The sequence below is a fragment of the Cygnus atratus genome, chromosome 1 (genome assembly GCF_013377495.2).
Source record: "Cygnus atratus isolate AKBS03 ecotype Queensland, Australia chromosome 1, CAtr_DNAZoo_HiC_assembly, whole genome shotgun sequence".
Lineage (NCBI taxonomy): Eukaryota > Metazoa > Chordata > Aves > Anseriformes > Anatidae > Cygnus > Cygnus atratus.
This window is the reverse complement of record NC_066362.1, coordinates 164,090,874-164,107,350: the sequence shown is the minus strand read 5'-3', so window position 1 is coordinate 164,107,350 and position 16,477 is coordinate 164,090,874. Positions and strand designations below refer to the sequence as shown.

The window sequence follows — 16,477 nt, the reverse complement described above, 5'->3', positions numbered from 1 at the left end:
ATACTATGTACTATATAATGACAGTTATATAATACATAAATATATAATAATAGCATTTATCACTTTCACATAAATACGCAGTGAATACTTTTAGCTAAAACCAGGAAAATTCAATTTTTTTGCAAAATCAAAAAGCTGCATGAGATCCTTAGTGGACTTTATGCAGTCTCTTCTTTTTCTCCTTTCCTAAGTTTCAAAGGAAGTTCTGTTTTTATCTATTTCACCTGTAATGCAATAACAGTTAGAATTTTCCTGTGTATAGATGTATAAACTCAAGCTATGTTTTAATTTATACTGGAATCAGAAAAGAAAAACCCTAATAGCTTCACAAAGGATTCACCTAAACAGGTCATAGTAAACTTACAGACTGTCCTATCTTGAAAGGAGAGAAAATACAGTAAAAAGTATGTATGACAGAAGTTGGACAAAGTAAAGGAAGCTAAGAGAAAATAGGAGACAGGGAACATGACAGAATTTAAAGTTTAAATTGAGGGGCTTGACATGAAAGATGTAAAGGTAAAGGTGGTAAATAAAGATTAAAAGTTTAAACATGCTTTTAGAGGTGAATATGAAAATCTGATAAGTAGCTATTTTGGACAGATTAAAGGAGAGATGCAAGGACTTCTATGAGATAAGAACTTACTTTTATCAACTGTAATCTGAACAGGCTATATAGGAGAAATCAGAAAAATAAATGAGACTAGACTGTGCTGTGACATGACTGAAGTACAGACACACAAAATCATCTTCTTAAGATGACAAAACAGAAAAATTTCAAAGGGCATTGCAAAGATCCATGCGGAAAAATAGAAGACAATGGAGGCACATGGAACTTCTACGCTGAATTTACATTGCAAATGCTGAGGCATCAAGGAAGAGATCTGTAGGGGGAAACTCTTAGTGCCAATATTTGTATCACATGTACTCTGGGCTAGCTGATCCCTTGCACTGACTGCTCATTAGGAGCTGAATTGCACTAGGTGTGTCTCTGGACCTTTGGTGTTTTTCTTTGTTGTTGTTTGTTTGTTTTTACTTTCACCTGGAAGGAATCCTATTCAAGTGCTTCAAGGCTGCTCTACCAAATCAAAGCATGATAAGGAGAGAGAATCATATCAAAAGCACATTCCTGATCCTAAGTAAAACACTAATGTAGATTCGCTCTAGGAGAGGACAAAGAGTAATGATATCTACTGAATTAGCTTTATTAATGAGGTCTATTATTTTAACCTCTGTACAAATATAAGTAGTCATAGGAAAAGGGGAAAATAAAGGCCCGCAAAAACATGAAAGGGTGTTGAGAAAGAGGAAATATTCAATAGTTTCAAAAGTAACAGCATCTTCAGTGTAAATTGCAATTGGAAAAAGAAATATTCCAAGGAGAATATATTTTGAGGTTTAGACATGAAGAGGATAAAAGGGTAACACAAAGGAACACTAAACAGCAAAGAACACAGCAATTTGTAAAAACTCATCTAGGTAAGTCAAAGAGGAAAGACATTTCATCCCCAAAAGGAAAACAAAACAAAACAAAACAAAACAAAAAGTCAGGAAGTTTTCAAGCTTATGGATAATGACAGCATATTTCCGTGTGAAAAGACAGTGAGGGCTGGAGAAATACTGAAAAATAAGAGAAAACTGACATATGAGAACCAATAGGAAAATTTGTTGTCAAGTGGTGTTCCTGAATATTAAAAAATATGTAAGCATTTAAACATGAAGGGGTCCGCAAGGACTGACTCGTGACAGAGGTAGTGAAGGAGATATAATTTAAAATGAATAAAGAACAAAGTATACTTAAGAAAGGCTATGCAGTTCCTAGATGTTTCCTAACTATGTTCCTAGACAATGTTAGAATGAGAGAAAAAAGCTGACATAGTGTAAGAATTAGACTTGAGAAATGCTACATGATTTTCAAATGTTCTTCAAAAGATAACAGACAGAGGAATTTAACTAAAACAGAACAAAGAATTAAATGAAAACTTCTCTATCCCATCATCAAAATAAAAACAAATAGTATTTTCAGGTTTGAATCTTGCAACTACCATTTGCTTGTATATTAATTGGGGAAATGCACATAATGTCTGCAGTGCATATGACATGATGCATGAATATTCTACCTGTCTCTGATGAGTTTTTGTTCGTCGATGGAGATGAAGGAATCGGTCACAATCTGTACACAAATTCCCACAGGCATTACATAAAATGATTGCGGCAGTTTCACCATCATCATGGTTATCGCACATTGGCTGAAAAAATTAAGAAACATTATTAAATAATTCATTTCAATTAAATCATTCATTTACTTCCAGAATGTGTTTTTATTCTCCCATAACCCTACCTCCCAAATTAATAATTGTATAGATTATTAATTGTATATTTCAAATAATTAATATTTAAATAATCAGATCTGGACACAAAGAGCCCCTGTTTACTGCATCAGTTCTTCCAATATTCTTCATCTCTTATTTTACATGAGGTAGTGAAGATGTATTCTACAAAAATATGTTTGAGACATCATTTTCAACCAGCCTGAGTTACATAGAAAAAAATTACGCTAACATGGGTTACAGTCACATTAACAGAAAACTTCACAGACATACAAATTTTTTACCCTTAATTCTTTCATATGGTAAGTTTAGTCTGTTCAAGCATCTAATCTAAGTTGTAGGTCATCTACAACTCAGAGAGAACACAGTCCAAGCAAAAAGCTTCAAAATCTACCATAAATTAACTTGCTGTATTGATACATCTTTAATTTAACACAGTTAGTTTTATTTTACAGTTCAAAATATCTACAAACAGAGTTCAATGACTGACTTGGATCATGCCTATCTCTGAGACCAAGTTTCCACTTTATTCCAGAACACACGGTTTCCATGATATTGCTCCTACAACTTAGAACTAAATCTTTTCAGCAGCATTCCTGGTTAAGGGAAACACACTTCACCTCAAAATTTGAAAATCCTGGTATAAAATGGGATTGGGGATTTTTGGGCTGGGTTCAGCAGCTTGTATGCCTGCTTGCCTATGTTTTGGCTGCTCCTCTACCATTTCCACTAGTTCAAATAAGCCCCAATTTCTAACTTTTTTCTTCCTATCTACAAACTGGACCACTGTTCTGGTTTTCTAATCCCCTACTGCTTGTCTCTGTGGAACAGCACAGGAAGCCTAAGGCAATGAAACTCTTCCTGTGAAAGCAAACACAGATGAAATGGGTTCAGTTTGATCTCATGAGGTCAATCTTTTTTATTATGGAATTCGTGTTTCTAGTTCAGCTATTTAATTAGCTGACAAAAAATCTCTACTACAGGCCTGTCCTAAAATGGTTCATTCCATGATTAAAAAAAGCAGTAAGGCTTTTTAACTTCTACGGCTGTTCCATTAAATCATACATTGAAACAAAGATGACTTTCTAGGTATGAAAACTCATAAATTTGGGGAATCCAAAATTTAAAGATTAAAAGATTTAAAGATTAAAGATGCATCTTTGCTCATGACCTTGAAAAGACTGCTCTGGGCTTCACGTTTTCTCTTTGTTGAGCAATATTCTGTGCTGAATTGCAAAAAAGTTCCACAGAAGTCTCGACTTTCTAAAGTCTTTTCTTAACCACCCTAGAAACCTTTCGTGTCTGCTTCATTCTCTCAGCAGAGTTGCAGTCCCACTGCTGCAGCTCTGCGTATCCTATATTCTCTTTCTTCCTACACTAAACTGTACTGGAGGCTTCTTTGCCCTAAGCATACTCAGTTGCTAGCAGGAAGGCTCTTGCCTCCTACAGGCATCCACCAAACCCTGATTCTTTATAGATAAGAGACCAGCTTCACTATTTTGCTCTTTCTGGATTCACAGTAAAAAAAAAAAAAAATCTCATATGCTTTTTGTGATACTGGAAAATACTGACAGAAACTGGATTCATCCACTGTATTTCATATTAAAGCTGTAAATCCTAAGGCTGAATGGTAGCTTTCCTAAATTCATTTCGAGAGTTTCTTTCTCTTTGGGGTAATCACTCCCTCACTTAGATCTGGAAGACAATGCTAAGTTGCAGATAAATAGTTCTTGAGGAATACAAAACAATTGACTCTATTATGTTATAAAGATCCAGCTAGAAAGGAAAAATCTCTCATAGAAGGTATCGTATTAACCAAGTCAACCTACTCTCAAAAATCCATTCTACAGGTCCTCGATTCACCCTGAATAGCAGTAGTATTGCTACCTTATTATTGATTTAAGTTGGAATTTCCATTTCTGAGCAGTATTTGTCTAGAAAACGAATATTTCAAACATGTATGTACAATTTCCATGGGGGACAGAGGGTGAAATAAGGTTAGGTCAAGTTCACCTTTCCCTGTCACGTATTTGAAATTCTTTGACTACTGAATAAATCCAAATAAAGACAGAAGCATATGAGTTTCAATCTCACCATCTGTTTCTGTTGTCCATCCTTTCCCATCCATCTTCCTGATGACAGTCTATCAACATGATCCTGATCAAGTACACAGAGGGATGCTAGGGCCAGCCACAACTATTGAAAGACAAGGTAGAATTAAATGTTTTAGAAAAAAAAATCCAAATACAAAAAAAATTAAACTTTGACAGCTAAGAATAACACTGTTACCTGAAACCTGTACCATCGTTAGCTGAAGCCTGCCCATATAATGCAAGTTTTTTCTTTTCCGAAATAAGTCAAGCACACAATAAAACTTATTGAACTTTTGGGAGCTACCTTGTTTCTTTCAACTACAACATTTTATGGTTGTAACTATGATAGTTAGCACACAAGAGAGAAACAGTGAAGAAAGATCAACCAGAGTATATTATAGGAATTGGAAAATACAGGAAACAATTAACACTTGCATAGCATCCCAAAGCATTGCAGGTTTTGCGGGGAGAGGAGAAAATTGAAGGAGACAGACTCATCAAAAAAGTAACTTTAGGTCACTGAGATTAATTTCCCTACGTTCTCTCCTCACTGTACTGGGCATTACCTAGAAAGGGGTTCTGAGCTAAATGTCCTTCAGGCTTCACAGGAAGGTTTTCTTTCTTTTTCTCCATTGACTACAGTGAAATCCTAAAGAGATTAGCTACATGAGGATAACTTGTCAGCAGGCCTGCAACCCAAACTGAAATGCACTTGACAGGTGCATTTTGGAATTGCCTTTGAACAAAAGTTTTGATTTCAACAAAATGGCTTTTGTTGAAAAACTGTAATAGAATCCCCCCAGAAATATACACTTTCACAACAGGACTAAATTCACTCACAAGGAGAGCTGGCCTGATGTTCAGGGCTCCTCTGTGACCTGATTAAACTAACACAGTGACAGCAGGAGCTACCGGTACTCTGAGATAGTGTCTTCCAAAAAGCCGAGAATATATGAGTAAGAAGGTAGAAAAAAAAACTGGCACAGCCTTTAAGATGGAAAACAACATGAGTGATAAATGCATGCAACCATCGCAAATCTCTTCTTTTACTCAAAATTATATTTATGAAGCCAAAATTTGTACTGCCTAAGGTGGAAAGAATGCCATAATTTACAGGTATGCTTTTAGTGGTATTTCAAGCAATCTGTTGAAGTTAAGTTACTCTCACTTTCTGTAAAAGATTCATAGAAAAAGTAAAGACAGAAAGAAAAAAACAGGCTCAGCAAATTATTTTTCATTTTGAGACTAAAACATAGATGAAGTTTAGCTTAGTTGTCCCAGAGAATGTTTTTTTTTTTTTCCCTGAGTGTTTTCATAATAGCTTTCAGATGTGGCAGCTGATGACCTAGAAGTCAAACCACTTAAAATGATAGCATAGAGAGCTGGAGAAAGACAGCTGATACATATTGTGCAATTTTCCATGCAGATCACATAAATTTAGTTAGAAGCAAGTTTCACAAACTTAAAGCAGAATTACTTCAAGAATAAAAAAACAAAAGTATAGGAATAACACTTATTCTTCATTACTTTAGAGGTACGCAAGATGCAGACTTAATCAAAATTCTGTTTTTACCACAAATAAAACAACTCAATCTACCATGACATGAAGAAAGCAAGACTTTAGGACAAGCAGTGACTGACTTAAGTAATAACCTGTCCATTATGCACAGAGACAATGTAAGCTGTATACTGTATACATTATTTCCCGAGAAAACCCACAAGGGAAATATTTGCTGAAGAATAGGAAGGCTCTTCCTACTGCATGTTTGCAATGAACTAATGTCAAATTCAGTAAAATTCTTACTCTGGTTGTTGCAATGCACCTCACTGGTGATCGGTATTCTTCTTCCATTTTGGTCAGAGCTATGATGGTTTCAGCAATAGCATTCTTTGTCACACGAGACCAAGCTTCTGACAGATGACCCTGTTAAAGAAAGAACTATATGTAAATGTCTCAAAGAATTTATTACAGTTTTTATTAATATTTAAAACAACTAAAATTGAATTGCTACAAGCAATGTTAGGTTAGGATCTCAGGTTCAAATAGAAAAAGAGTAAGTCAGGGATGACTTCGACAAATCATGTGTTTTCAAATCCAACAAATCTGGTAAAATTAATCCTCAAATAGTCAGGTGACTGACTGAGGTAGAATCTAGGATAGAACAGAACAGAACAGCATTGTTCAGTTGGAAGAGTTCTTCTAAGATCATCTAGTCCAAATGCCTGACAACTTCAGGGCTAACCAAAAATTAAAGCATATCACTCAGGGCATTATCCAAATGCCTCTTGAACAGTGACAACAGGCATGGGGCAACAACAACCATGCTAGGAAGCCTGTTCCAGTGTTTGACCATGCTCACAGTAAAGAAATTTTTCCTAATATCTATTCTGAACTTCCCCTGGTGCAGCTTTGTGCCATTCCTGCATGTCCTGACATAGGTGACCAGGGAGAAGAGTTTAGCACATCCCTCGCCACTTCTCCTCCTCAGGAAGCTTGTACAGAGCGGTGAGGTTGCCTCTTGGCCTTCTCTTCTCCAAACTAGACAACCCAAGTGTCCTCACCCTCTCCTCATAGGACAGGCCTTCCAGAACTTTAACCAGCTTATTTGCCCTCCTCTAGATGCCTTCAAGGACCATAACATCCTTTTTATATTGTGGAGCCCAGCACTGCACACAGTATTCAAGGTGGGGCCACACCAATGCTAAATACATCAAGAGAATCACCTCTTTTGATCAGCTGACTATCCGAGCAACTATTGAAATGACTAACTTGGAATAGGTAGAGGGCATATGATTTGAAGAATGAAAGAGCATATTCTTAAAATTCACTCATATGAAGAAAGAATCAGAGCTGGAGCACAAAAGCTCTAAAAGTAGCTCTAAAAGGCCTCAACCAAAGGTTTTAAAGCTGGGACACCTCTATTCCTCCACCCTCTTTGGAGTAATATGGCTGAACACCTGAACATGCTCTGAGCAAACCTAAACCACTGAGGTCCCTTACAAAACATACTTCATCAAAAAATGTTAGTACTCCCAACCCTTGAATGCCTAAGCCACATCTCCCTCGCATAGAATAAAAGGCAATTAAGTTCACATCTCTTCTCTGTACAACAGGAGAGGAGTGTCTTTATTGTACAGCTATCAAATACTGTAGTGTAACTCAGACCCAATCATTCCTTTAGGAGATGCTATACTTTAAGCAATTCAGAATCTACTGAAAGAGAGATTTATATCCACATCTGAGAGGACTACTACTTTATCTGACTGACCTGATTTCCGCCTCCCCCCCTCTCCCGCTTTTAATAATAAATAGTTATATATTTAAGACCCACACCAGTATACCCACAGAAAACTATCAGGGCATGTGGAAGATGGAGATTTGACTACATATCCAAGCATACTTTGGATATGCACTTAAGTTGCCATGTCCAACTCCACAGCTTTAAGCACTTTCCTGCACATGTCTACAGTGGTTTTGTAGAACCAGATACTAGTGAATGCAACTGAGTTTCATGGTGAAGGTCTTGAATGGTGATAGGAATTACTTAGACAAAAATACAAGCATCCGATTCGAGTCAGTCAGCCTTTTTTTTTTTTTTTCCTACTAATCTCTTTATTTTATTCCTGGCAAAGGTCTCTGCATAATTTAGTTCTGACTGGCTATTCCTTTAACGAATCACCTCTCCTGTCATGGAAGCTTCTCTACTGTGCTGGGAGCCTTCATAGCTCAAGGCTGAGGATTCTGTTAGGCAACAAGCAGTTCTGCAACAGGACTACACAACAGCTATTAGAAGATTATTCAAGTGCAAAGCCAAGTGGTCACAAATGGGGAAATATCTGAATTAACATTGCTTATACCTCTGTGATACTGATTTAACTCCTTTAAAATGTACATATTATGATCACTTTGATTATATATTTGCTTTCCTACAGGTCAATTTTGAACAAATGAATAGCAATCTAGTATGTTCTTTTCTCAATTTAGTGGCTGGACTTCACAACTGTTAATAGCACAGTAATCAAACCCTTCTTTGAACTCAGTCATATGTTCATGGAGCTTCCTGTCACATGGTGCCGAGCATTTCATAAATTTTCATCTTATAAACTTCCCGTGTGCTAAGGACCATGGCAACTTCAAACATAAAATGAGACACAGAGTCTGCACCACAGCTCTCAAACATTTTGTGTACTGTAGTTCTCCCTCTATGGAAACCAGGAGTGGTAGCGGAGCCAGCACACAACTTTCTTATGTGATTAAGTATGGGTGACACACAGACTGGGAAGGGTCGTCACAGTAAACATACTTAGTTTGAGAGACTGGAGGCCAATACTATAAACCACTTCAGAAGTTTCAAGTTTGAGATGATGGAGGATGCATTTATTCTTCCCCCTGCAGTGGACTATGAAGTATATTTTGGATGCTCAAAGCATTCATTATCTTAAGTTGAAGCTGGGAACATCCAATATTTAGACAGGATGTGGAGCCAGAATCCCATAAACAAGGACCACAGAGTTTGCTTCAAAAGACTTGATCAACATTATTTAAAAATGCTTCACAAGAGAATTCACTATTTTCCTGACATTTTCCCACTTATCCAAAACATACCTACCAACACCAGTTACAATACCAGCAACAACCCTTAAAAAAAGTCCTGAACAAATCAGCTCCCCCTGCCAATTCATTCTCAATGCATGTTGCATCCTATACAATGGAGTGGGGTGCCTGAGAAAAACATGGACCTATACACACAGAAGTCATCACATTAATCCTAGCATTTACTGTGCTGAATTCACTAGGCTGAATTAGAACTCAGGTACTACTGCTTCTAGGCTTAGACTCTACCCAAAAGATTCTACTTTTTTCTTCCTGAGACCAATTCACATTTAAAAGCTCAACACAATATTAACTCTAATGTAAATTAATGAAAAAAAAAGTATTATTCATTATCAGAAATATTTGAATATCCCCCACACATTTACAGGATAGAAACTTACTGCTGCCATGTCTTTAATCAGCTTAATAATGATCTCTGAAATCTGTGTAGGTGTTGAACCCTTCATCCACCAATGGCTTTCACCTCGCCGAATATAGCTACAAAGAACATATTGTAATAAATGAAAAAAATCAAGTAATTAGTTATATTTGTCAAAATCTACATCAAATAGTGAACATGTTCAGCATATGGTAGCTTTTTGTTTGTTTTTAATCAGACTCACTAATAACTTGACCTATACTGTCAGTGTTATACATTTTTCCCATTTATTAAACAAAGAATATAAAAGACAACAACTGACTTCAAAATATGCATTTCTTTTATGCTTTTAGCTTGAGAGCACATACTTATTTTTAAACAAACCTGGAATTGAAGATCATGGGAAGCGTGACTGTAGTAACTCCTTTGCCTGCAGTAGTGCCAGCTGTCCCAGTTATAGTAGTTCCTTTGGCTTTTAGCTGTACAGTGAGAGCTTTGGCAATGCATCCCAAAAACATATCTAAGATACCCAGTTTATTCCAATCTCCTTTTTCTGTTGAGTGAATGATATCACTTATATCTGCTGGTGGAAGAGACTTCACTCCTATGATACTAGCCAGGCGACTAGGGGTTACTTCAGGCAAAACACGTCTTAGTAATGATGTTACCTGGAAAAAGAATCAAACCACCACAACTCTTACCAAGACAGATAGAGTTTTCAAGCAAAATCAGATAAACTCCATTTTCTCCTTCACAAATTATTTCTCTAAGACAGAATGCATTCTCTCTATGTATTTAAATCACACTTGTAAGAAATTCTGTAAGGTTCCCATCTTATTTTTAAGTAATTGTTCTTAATATGCCTAGGCAAAGCCTAAGAGTCCAAAACCAATCTCACTCAAAAAATACTTAATCTTCATATAATAATAAAACCATGCTTGCTACTGAAGTTATGATAGCAGCTATGCAGATGTTTGCACAACTTTAATTTGCTTGCACATTACTGACACACCCACCCTGTGTAGTCTTTAAATGTCATAAACTGTAGTAGAACAGTTAGAGACACTTGCAACTTTTGAAAACAGAAAATACTTTTCTTGAGGTACTGAAAATTGTGATACCCTTCCATGGTACTCTCGCTGCGCTGCCGCCCCCCACCCCGCATTTAGTTTCCTTATAATATTCTAACTATATTCTTTTGAAAAGGAAATCTGTGCCAATGATCTGGATCTAACAGAACACATCTTGAAAGGATATGCTTCGACTTCACCAATAGGTGGAACTGGGGTTGGAATTGGATATGCCATGCACAATTTGGTACAAATTAGGATATAAGTTTACACAGTTACATTTTATATCTCATCTCTCAAACTTTCAATGTTCTCTTGAAAAACTTTACATTTTAAGAAAAAACATTATTTTGCACATCTGTAATAAATCAGAATTACCAAGTGAGGCAGTATCTGCCTCCAGATGGGATATGAAATTCAAACAGTTCAGAAAATTGAAAAGAGAAACATAGAGAGTATAATACAAAAAAACTCCTGAAACATGAACTAAAAATCCACACGGAGAAGACACACCAGCTAGCGATAGCAAGCTAGTGCATTAACTGTATTAAAGCAAATATTTTACGTGTACAAGTTTACGCTATATTATGTGCATATAAATACAAATACACTTGCACAATGCTCAAGTTCATAAAGAAACAGAAATATTAAAACTCTACCTGAGGATACCAGAAGTAGAAAGGAATTGTCTACTTCCACACTACTCACAGTCTGAGTGTAAGATAAACATGCTATGGACTCATGCCAGAACAGTAACAGAGTCTGCTAATTAAAAGCCCGTGATCTTACCTACACAGGCTATATGGATATAACATACGCAAAATATAAAATACCCAAACCACAACGGATTCGTAGGTCCTACCCATTTGACAGACATTTCAAGCCTTTTCTGCTCATCTTGCCAAATACAAAATCATTCAGAACAAGGACAAGAACAGTGAAGAGTGCTTTTACTCAAAGGCATTTCAGAATAGTCTCTTCATTTAGGTTGATTATGACACAAATGTTATCTAAAGCAATTTTGTGTTCCTACATCTCAAAGTTACACCTCTTGGGAACAAAGCATAAAAAACTTCCTCAAAAGTGAGTTTATTTTATTACTATAGCCTTCAATATTGAGGTTCCTGCTAACAGTTTTATAGAGTTAAATTGTGGTGGTGTTTGGTGTATATATATCAAACAAATAGACCTTGATCATTTTAACCTCATTCAAAAACTTAAAACAAACCCAAAAACTAACAAACTGTCAGTTAAATTCCAAAAAGAGATTCTGTAAATTTGCCCTCTACTCATGACTGCAATACTAAATTGAGATGCTTTATCTACAATTATTCCTTATGTGGAATAGTCTGAATATGATTGGAAAAACATTTTTAAAGTGAAAACCCAAACTTATATTTCACAAAAAAATATTATCAAGCACATGATTATAGGATTTTAAAGACTTTTTTCTACGAAACCAAGATAGACAAGGAATAGTTAGCACTCACCTGTCTCTGCACCCTAGGAGAAGCTGTGTGTAATAATGAGAAGAGATCCTGGAGCAGAGTCAGCTGCTGAGCCAGATACTGCCGGCCTACATTGGAACCGCTCAATGCCAGCACCATTGACAGCAGCTCAAAGCAATATGCGTCAGAAGAAGCATCTTCATCATTAGGTTGTGAGTTGGCATTCTCTTTGCTAGAGATGGCATGCTCCCACTCCTCACGCACACGCGTCGCTTCCATTCGTATGGCCTGGACTATATGAGCACATACCTAGCCAAGCAGAATCCAAATACATAGTTAACTCTTAAAAACTTTTAATTTAAAACTTAAAAAATTTAAACTTAAAAACAAGTCTGATCACTTGTAATTTAATTATCTTCGCATATATGACAAAAACGAAAAGCCTGTGAAATTTGTCCTGTCTTTAAATTACTTCTCAACATTAACAAACTAAAATTAAGAATAAAATCTAAACTTAAATATAAAGATTTAGATAAAATTCTTCAAAATTAAGGTTTTGATTTAACACTGGATTTGCTCCCCTTCACTCAGAAAAATTTCATTGGAAGAAGGAGTCTTTATTGTCATTTCCTGCACTGCCTTTTTTTAATATAGGATTCAGGCAAAGAACAAAACCCACAAGTAGAAAGAAACACATTTAATCAACATCCACAAAAGAAGAGTACTTATTTAAATGCTTATTATCTTGTTTAGTTCATTATTTAGGAAACTGAAGAGGTTTTAGATAGCGTATTTTCATTTTACCAATGGCATGTTAGAAAGTACATTTAAGAGATTTCAAAACTTACTAAGGATGTGTGAAAAAAAAGTTAGACAAGACATGAAGAATGTACTAAACTTCAAACAGAATCTAATTCTTCTTGTACTACTGTGAAATTTTTCACTGTACTGTTTGTCTCATGATAGGTGTAATAAAAATAACACAAATGGTTATGTTAATTGGTATATTTTAAAAAACTTTAATATTTAAAAGAAGAAAATAACACATTGTAACTAGTATTTCACATTGAGAAAAAAAAGATAAGTAAAACCACAAACCTAAACTTCCACTAACTGCAGGAAAGAATAATTTAAGAATCTATACACTGATTACTTTTTTAGGCTTACATTTCATCAAACATAAATATGTTTTGTTGACAGATAGGAGGAGAAAAATATGTGTGAACTAAGAGTCTAAAGTCTGTCATCATCTCCTTAAGCTTTGAGAGTGTATATTATCACACTACTATTATCAACAGAAACAAATTACGTACCACTTACAACTTCTAAACTAATTTGAGTCTAACAGGATATATTTTTTATCTTATTAAAATGGATTTTCTCAATGTCAGTTTCAGCAGATTTTTCATATAAAATGCATGCACACAATTAAAATGTAACCCAAAATTAGATTATAGAAAACAGAAATTCTCTATAATCACCATCACCCATTCTATGAATTTATGAAGTTATAACTGAAAATGTCAAATAAGGGGTTCTATATTTTCTGGAAAATAGTATAACTATTATAGAATACATATATTTAATCCCCAAAGCATTTCAGAGTGAACAAACCTGCTTTTGCAAATTTGTCAGTTTGCTTCGGCTGAATATGATTCCTACCATGTGCTCTTTCAGGTCCGCATCTGATGTTGCCTTTGTAAAAAGCATATTTAATATTAGATCAAGAGTGCCAAAAACAATTCCTAACTTCCTAACAATTACGCAAAAGCAAGAAGTACAAGCAAAATAAATTTGATACTCATTTTCTTCCTCTTTGGGAGTAAAATTTGAGGATGAAATAAGATAATCAATAAGCAAAAAAGTGAAGTATAGTTACCTAAGATTCAGCCTCTTCATTTACCTGAATACAATCACTCATTAAGTCTTCGTAGAGCAGTGCACCGAATATACTTTTCTCTTTATATATACTTTACATATTTTGCAATAAAAGAAACAGACAATACACACTTCTTAAACTACTCCTTGCATGAGAGTATGCTAGATAAAAGGATACTAGTGAGGTTTCTTTATAATACTTTTCCTCCAAACACCAACAGAGCCCCTCCCTTTTGAGGCATAAGATATTAGGCAAGAAGGGCTTTCAGGTTGACCATTACTTCAGGTGTTAAATACCTTTGTAATTGTATGGATTACTTGTGTCACTGCTAGTACGATAGTATGATGTTTCCATTAGACACATATACCCCAACAAAAATTGGCTGATTAAAAAAAAAAAGGAATTTTAAGAAAAAATATGCAACTGACATGTTACTTTTGTTGTAATTTAAAAATTATGGAGCATAAGACATGACAAATATGGAAAACCATCCTGGATATTTTTTTTTTTCAGCGAAGTAATATTGATAGAATACAAATAAATACATTGTGTACTTTTTCTTCTCCTTCTGGGGAAGACAAGAGTGCTTTTTCTTCTTGTTCTGGGGTTGGCTCAGCATCACCGGAGATGAGTTTTCCGAATACCTGGAAGAAAGATACTGATAATTAACTTATCTCAAAGATAAACTTGTGCAGTTGTAACACTTTAATACATAAAACACTCCATGTCTACAATTATAGTAACTTTCACTGTTTAACACTTCAGCAAAAACCCACCTGGGACGTAATAAGTCGGAATACTCTCAGCGTTTCAGATTCACAGTTTCTTTGCTGAGCTACACTTGCAGAAATCTGGCCTGCTATTTTAATGCTTTCACCATCTTTCCATCCAAGAATTTTCACTTGTCGAACTCTGAGTGTGTTCTCTGGACCTTTCAATTCAATTTTGATGATGTGATTATCACCCCCAGGAAGTTCACTTGTTACCCAGCCAATATGTCTTGAATCCAAGTCTACCTATTAAACAGGAATATAAAGATGGGAACTGACATCGCAACATCAAACAAAAAGTCACCTACCTCTAAAACAAACCCATTGCATACCACTGGAACAAATACAGCATTTACTATAAAATTTTCATTCTGAGTAGTAAGAGTACTAACATGTTTAATTATAAAAATATTCAACTTGATGAATTCAGATTAAAAAATTTAAAACTTAAGTAAAATGACATATAGCCATTATTTTTGTCTTTAAAGCCTATTAAAAATAGTGAGCTATCAGTCACTTTTACTGTCTAAGCAACAGTTCACACCCTAAAAATATCCATTTTGAATTGACATTTGCTTACTACTTCTTGTTAAAAAAAAAAAAAAGTCATCATAATTTACCTGAAAATATAAGGCACAATTATCAGTACCTCAGTTATTCTATCTCAATTCACATAAACCCCTGCAAAAGAAATATTAACTTTGTGGATGTCACTTGTCACTAATTGATATCCTTTTCGAGAGAGGAAGGACTTAGTAATTGTAAAAAAAAGACAGATGAATTGTATCATTTAAACCATGATGCCACTACTGGAAGATGAAAAATGCTTCGTGCTCAGAGCAGTCTCAGTGGCCCTAAATTGCAGTTGGTCCTGAGTATCCTCTCACTTCCATAGGGCCTAAATACTATATATAATCAAACTAGCATTTGTTCCTCCCCCATTTCTACCCTAGTTCTCAGTGTCTGCATTAAACCGTGGTGCAGCAGACAAGACTGATTTTTTATTTAATATCACCAGATAGAGGCTATGTATGAGTTGGGGTACAGTATGTTGGTGCATTTTAAGATAAAAAGCCTGTTGGAGAAATGCTAGAGGACTGTTTAACAAGGAGGAAGCAAAGCTGAATTAAGTCCTGCTTATCTTCTGGAAGTGAATCATCCCTGGAAAAATGCCTGGGCACTGTGTTCCAGCAGACAGTAACAAAGACATGGATCAAACTAACAAGATTCAGAGAAATATATACACTACATATACACACACACACACACTTATGTCTACGTATATCCAGACACACTCACACTTCACTGTTTAGTATGAGGCAACTGTACCAAAGTTTTTGCTTGTTTCAGAAACATAACATCTTTTGGAGCTATATTTTTACCTTAAATGCTCTCTGAGGATAAAAGTTAGAGAAAAGCGAAACCATTTCTCTCTCCCTCATCTGGTTTAACTGTACAGAATTTCAGTGTTACCAGATGTTACCTGTAACACAGTTAAGACGCTTCTCCCTGAAGAACCTTACCACTAATAGCCAGTAAGCTAAATGATAGAAGTTTTGCACACCAAACAGTAACTGCCTACTTAACACCTTAAATATATTTGATGGGTCACATCAATGTTGAAATACAAAGCACTGTCCTCTGTGTACAAACCATGCATTTATCATTTAGCTTAGTAACAGAACTACAAAGATTGAATACTGTTCTGAACTTGATTCTCTGGACAGAAGTCCAAAAGCTACACAAAGTTGAGAACTAGAAACAAGGGAAAATGTGTGCTATAAACATGTATTAGATAACATCTTAAAAAAACTCTAATGCTGAAAGTAAATAATTTATTTTCTTTTCTTCAGTGTTCTACTTCTGCCCAGTCTTCAGTTGCCCTTCTCTAATGAAGAATGATTCCACGAAGCAGAT

General features: G+C 35.4%; 1 protein-coding gene across 2 annotated transcripts in view; it reads right to left on the bottom strand.

The window, feature by feature from the left end:
• The window catches only part of MYCBP2 (MYC binding protein 2), a 196,503-nt gene that overhangs the window by 8,802 nt on the left and 171,224 nt on the right, over positions 1–16,477 (bottom strand). For both annotated transcript variants that reach the window (XM_050708276.1, XM_050708273.1), the window contains 9 exons: positions 14,567–14,806; positions 14,345–14,434; positions 13,526–13,606; positions 11,954–12,220; positions 9,778–10,061; positions 9,416–9,512; positions 6,225–6,344; positions 4,422–4,523; positions 2,118–2,246 (listed from right to left, as the gene is read on the bottom strand). In XM_050708276.1, coding sequence (XP_050564233.1) covers positions 2,118–2,246; positions 4,422–4,523; positions 6,225–6,344; positions 9,416–9,512; positions 9,778–10,061; positions 11,954–12,220; positions 13,526–13,606; positions 14,345–14,434; positions 14,567–14,806 — 1,410 coding nt within the window. The remainder of the gene's footprint in view (positions 1–2,117; positions 2,247–4,421; positions 4,524–6,224; positions 6,345–9,415; positions 9,513–9,777; positions 10,062–11,953; positions 12,221–13,525; positions 13,607–14,344; positions 14,435–14,566; positions 14,807–16,477) is intronic.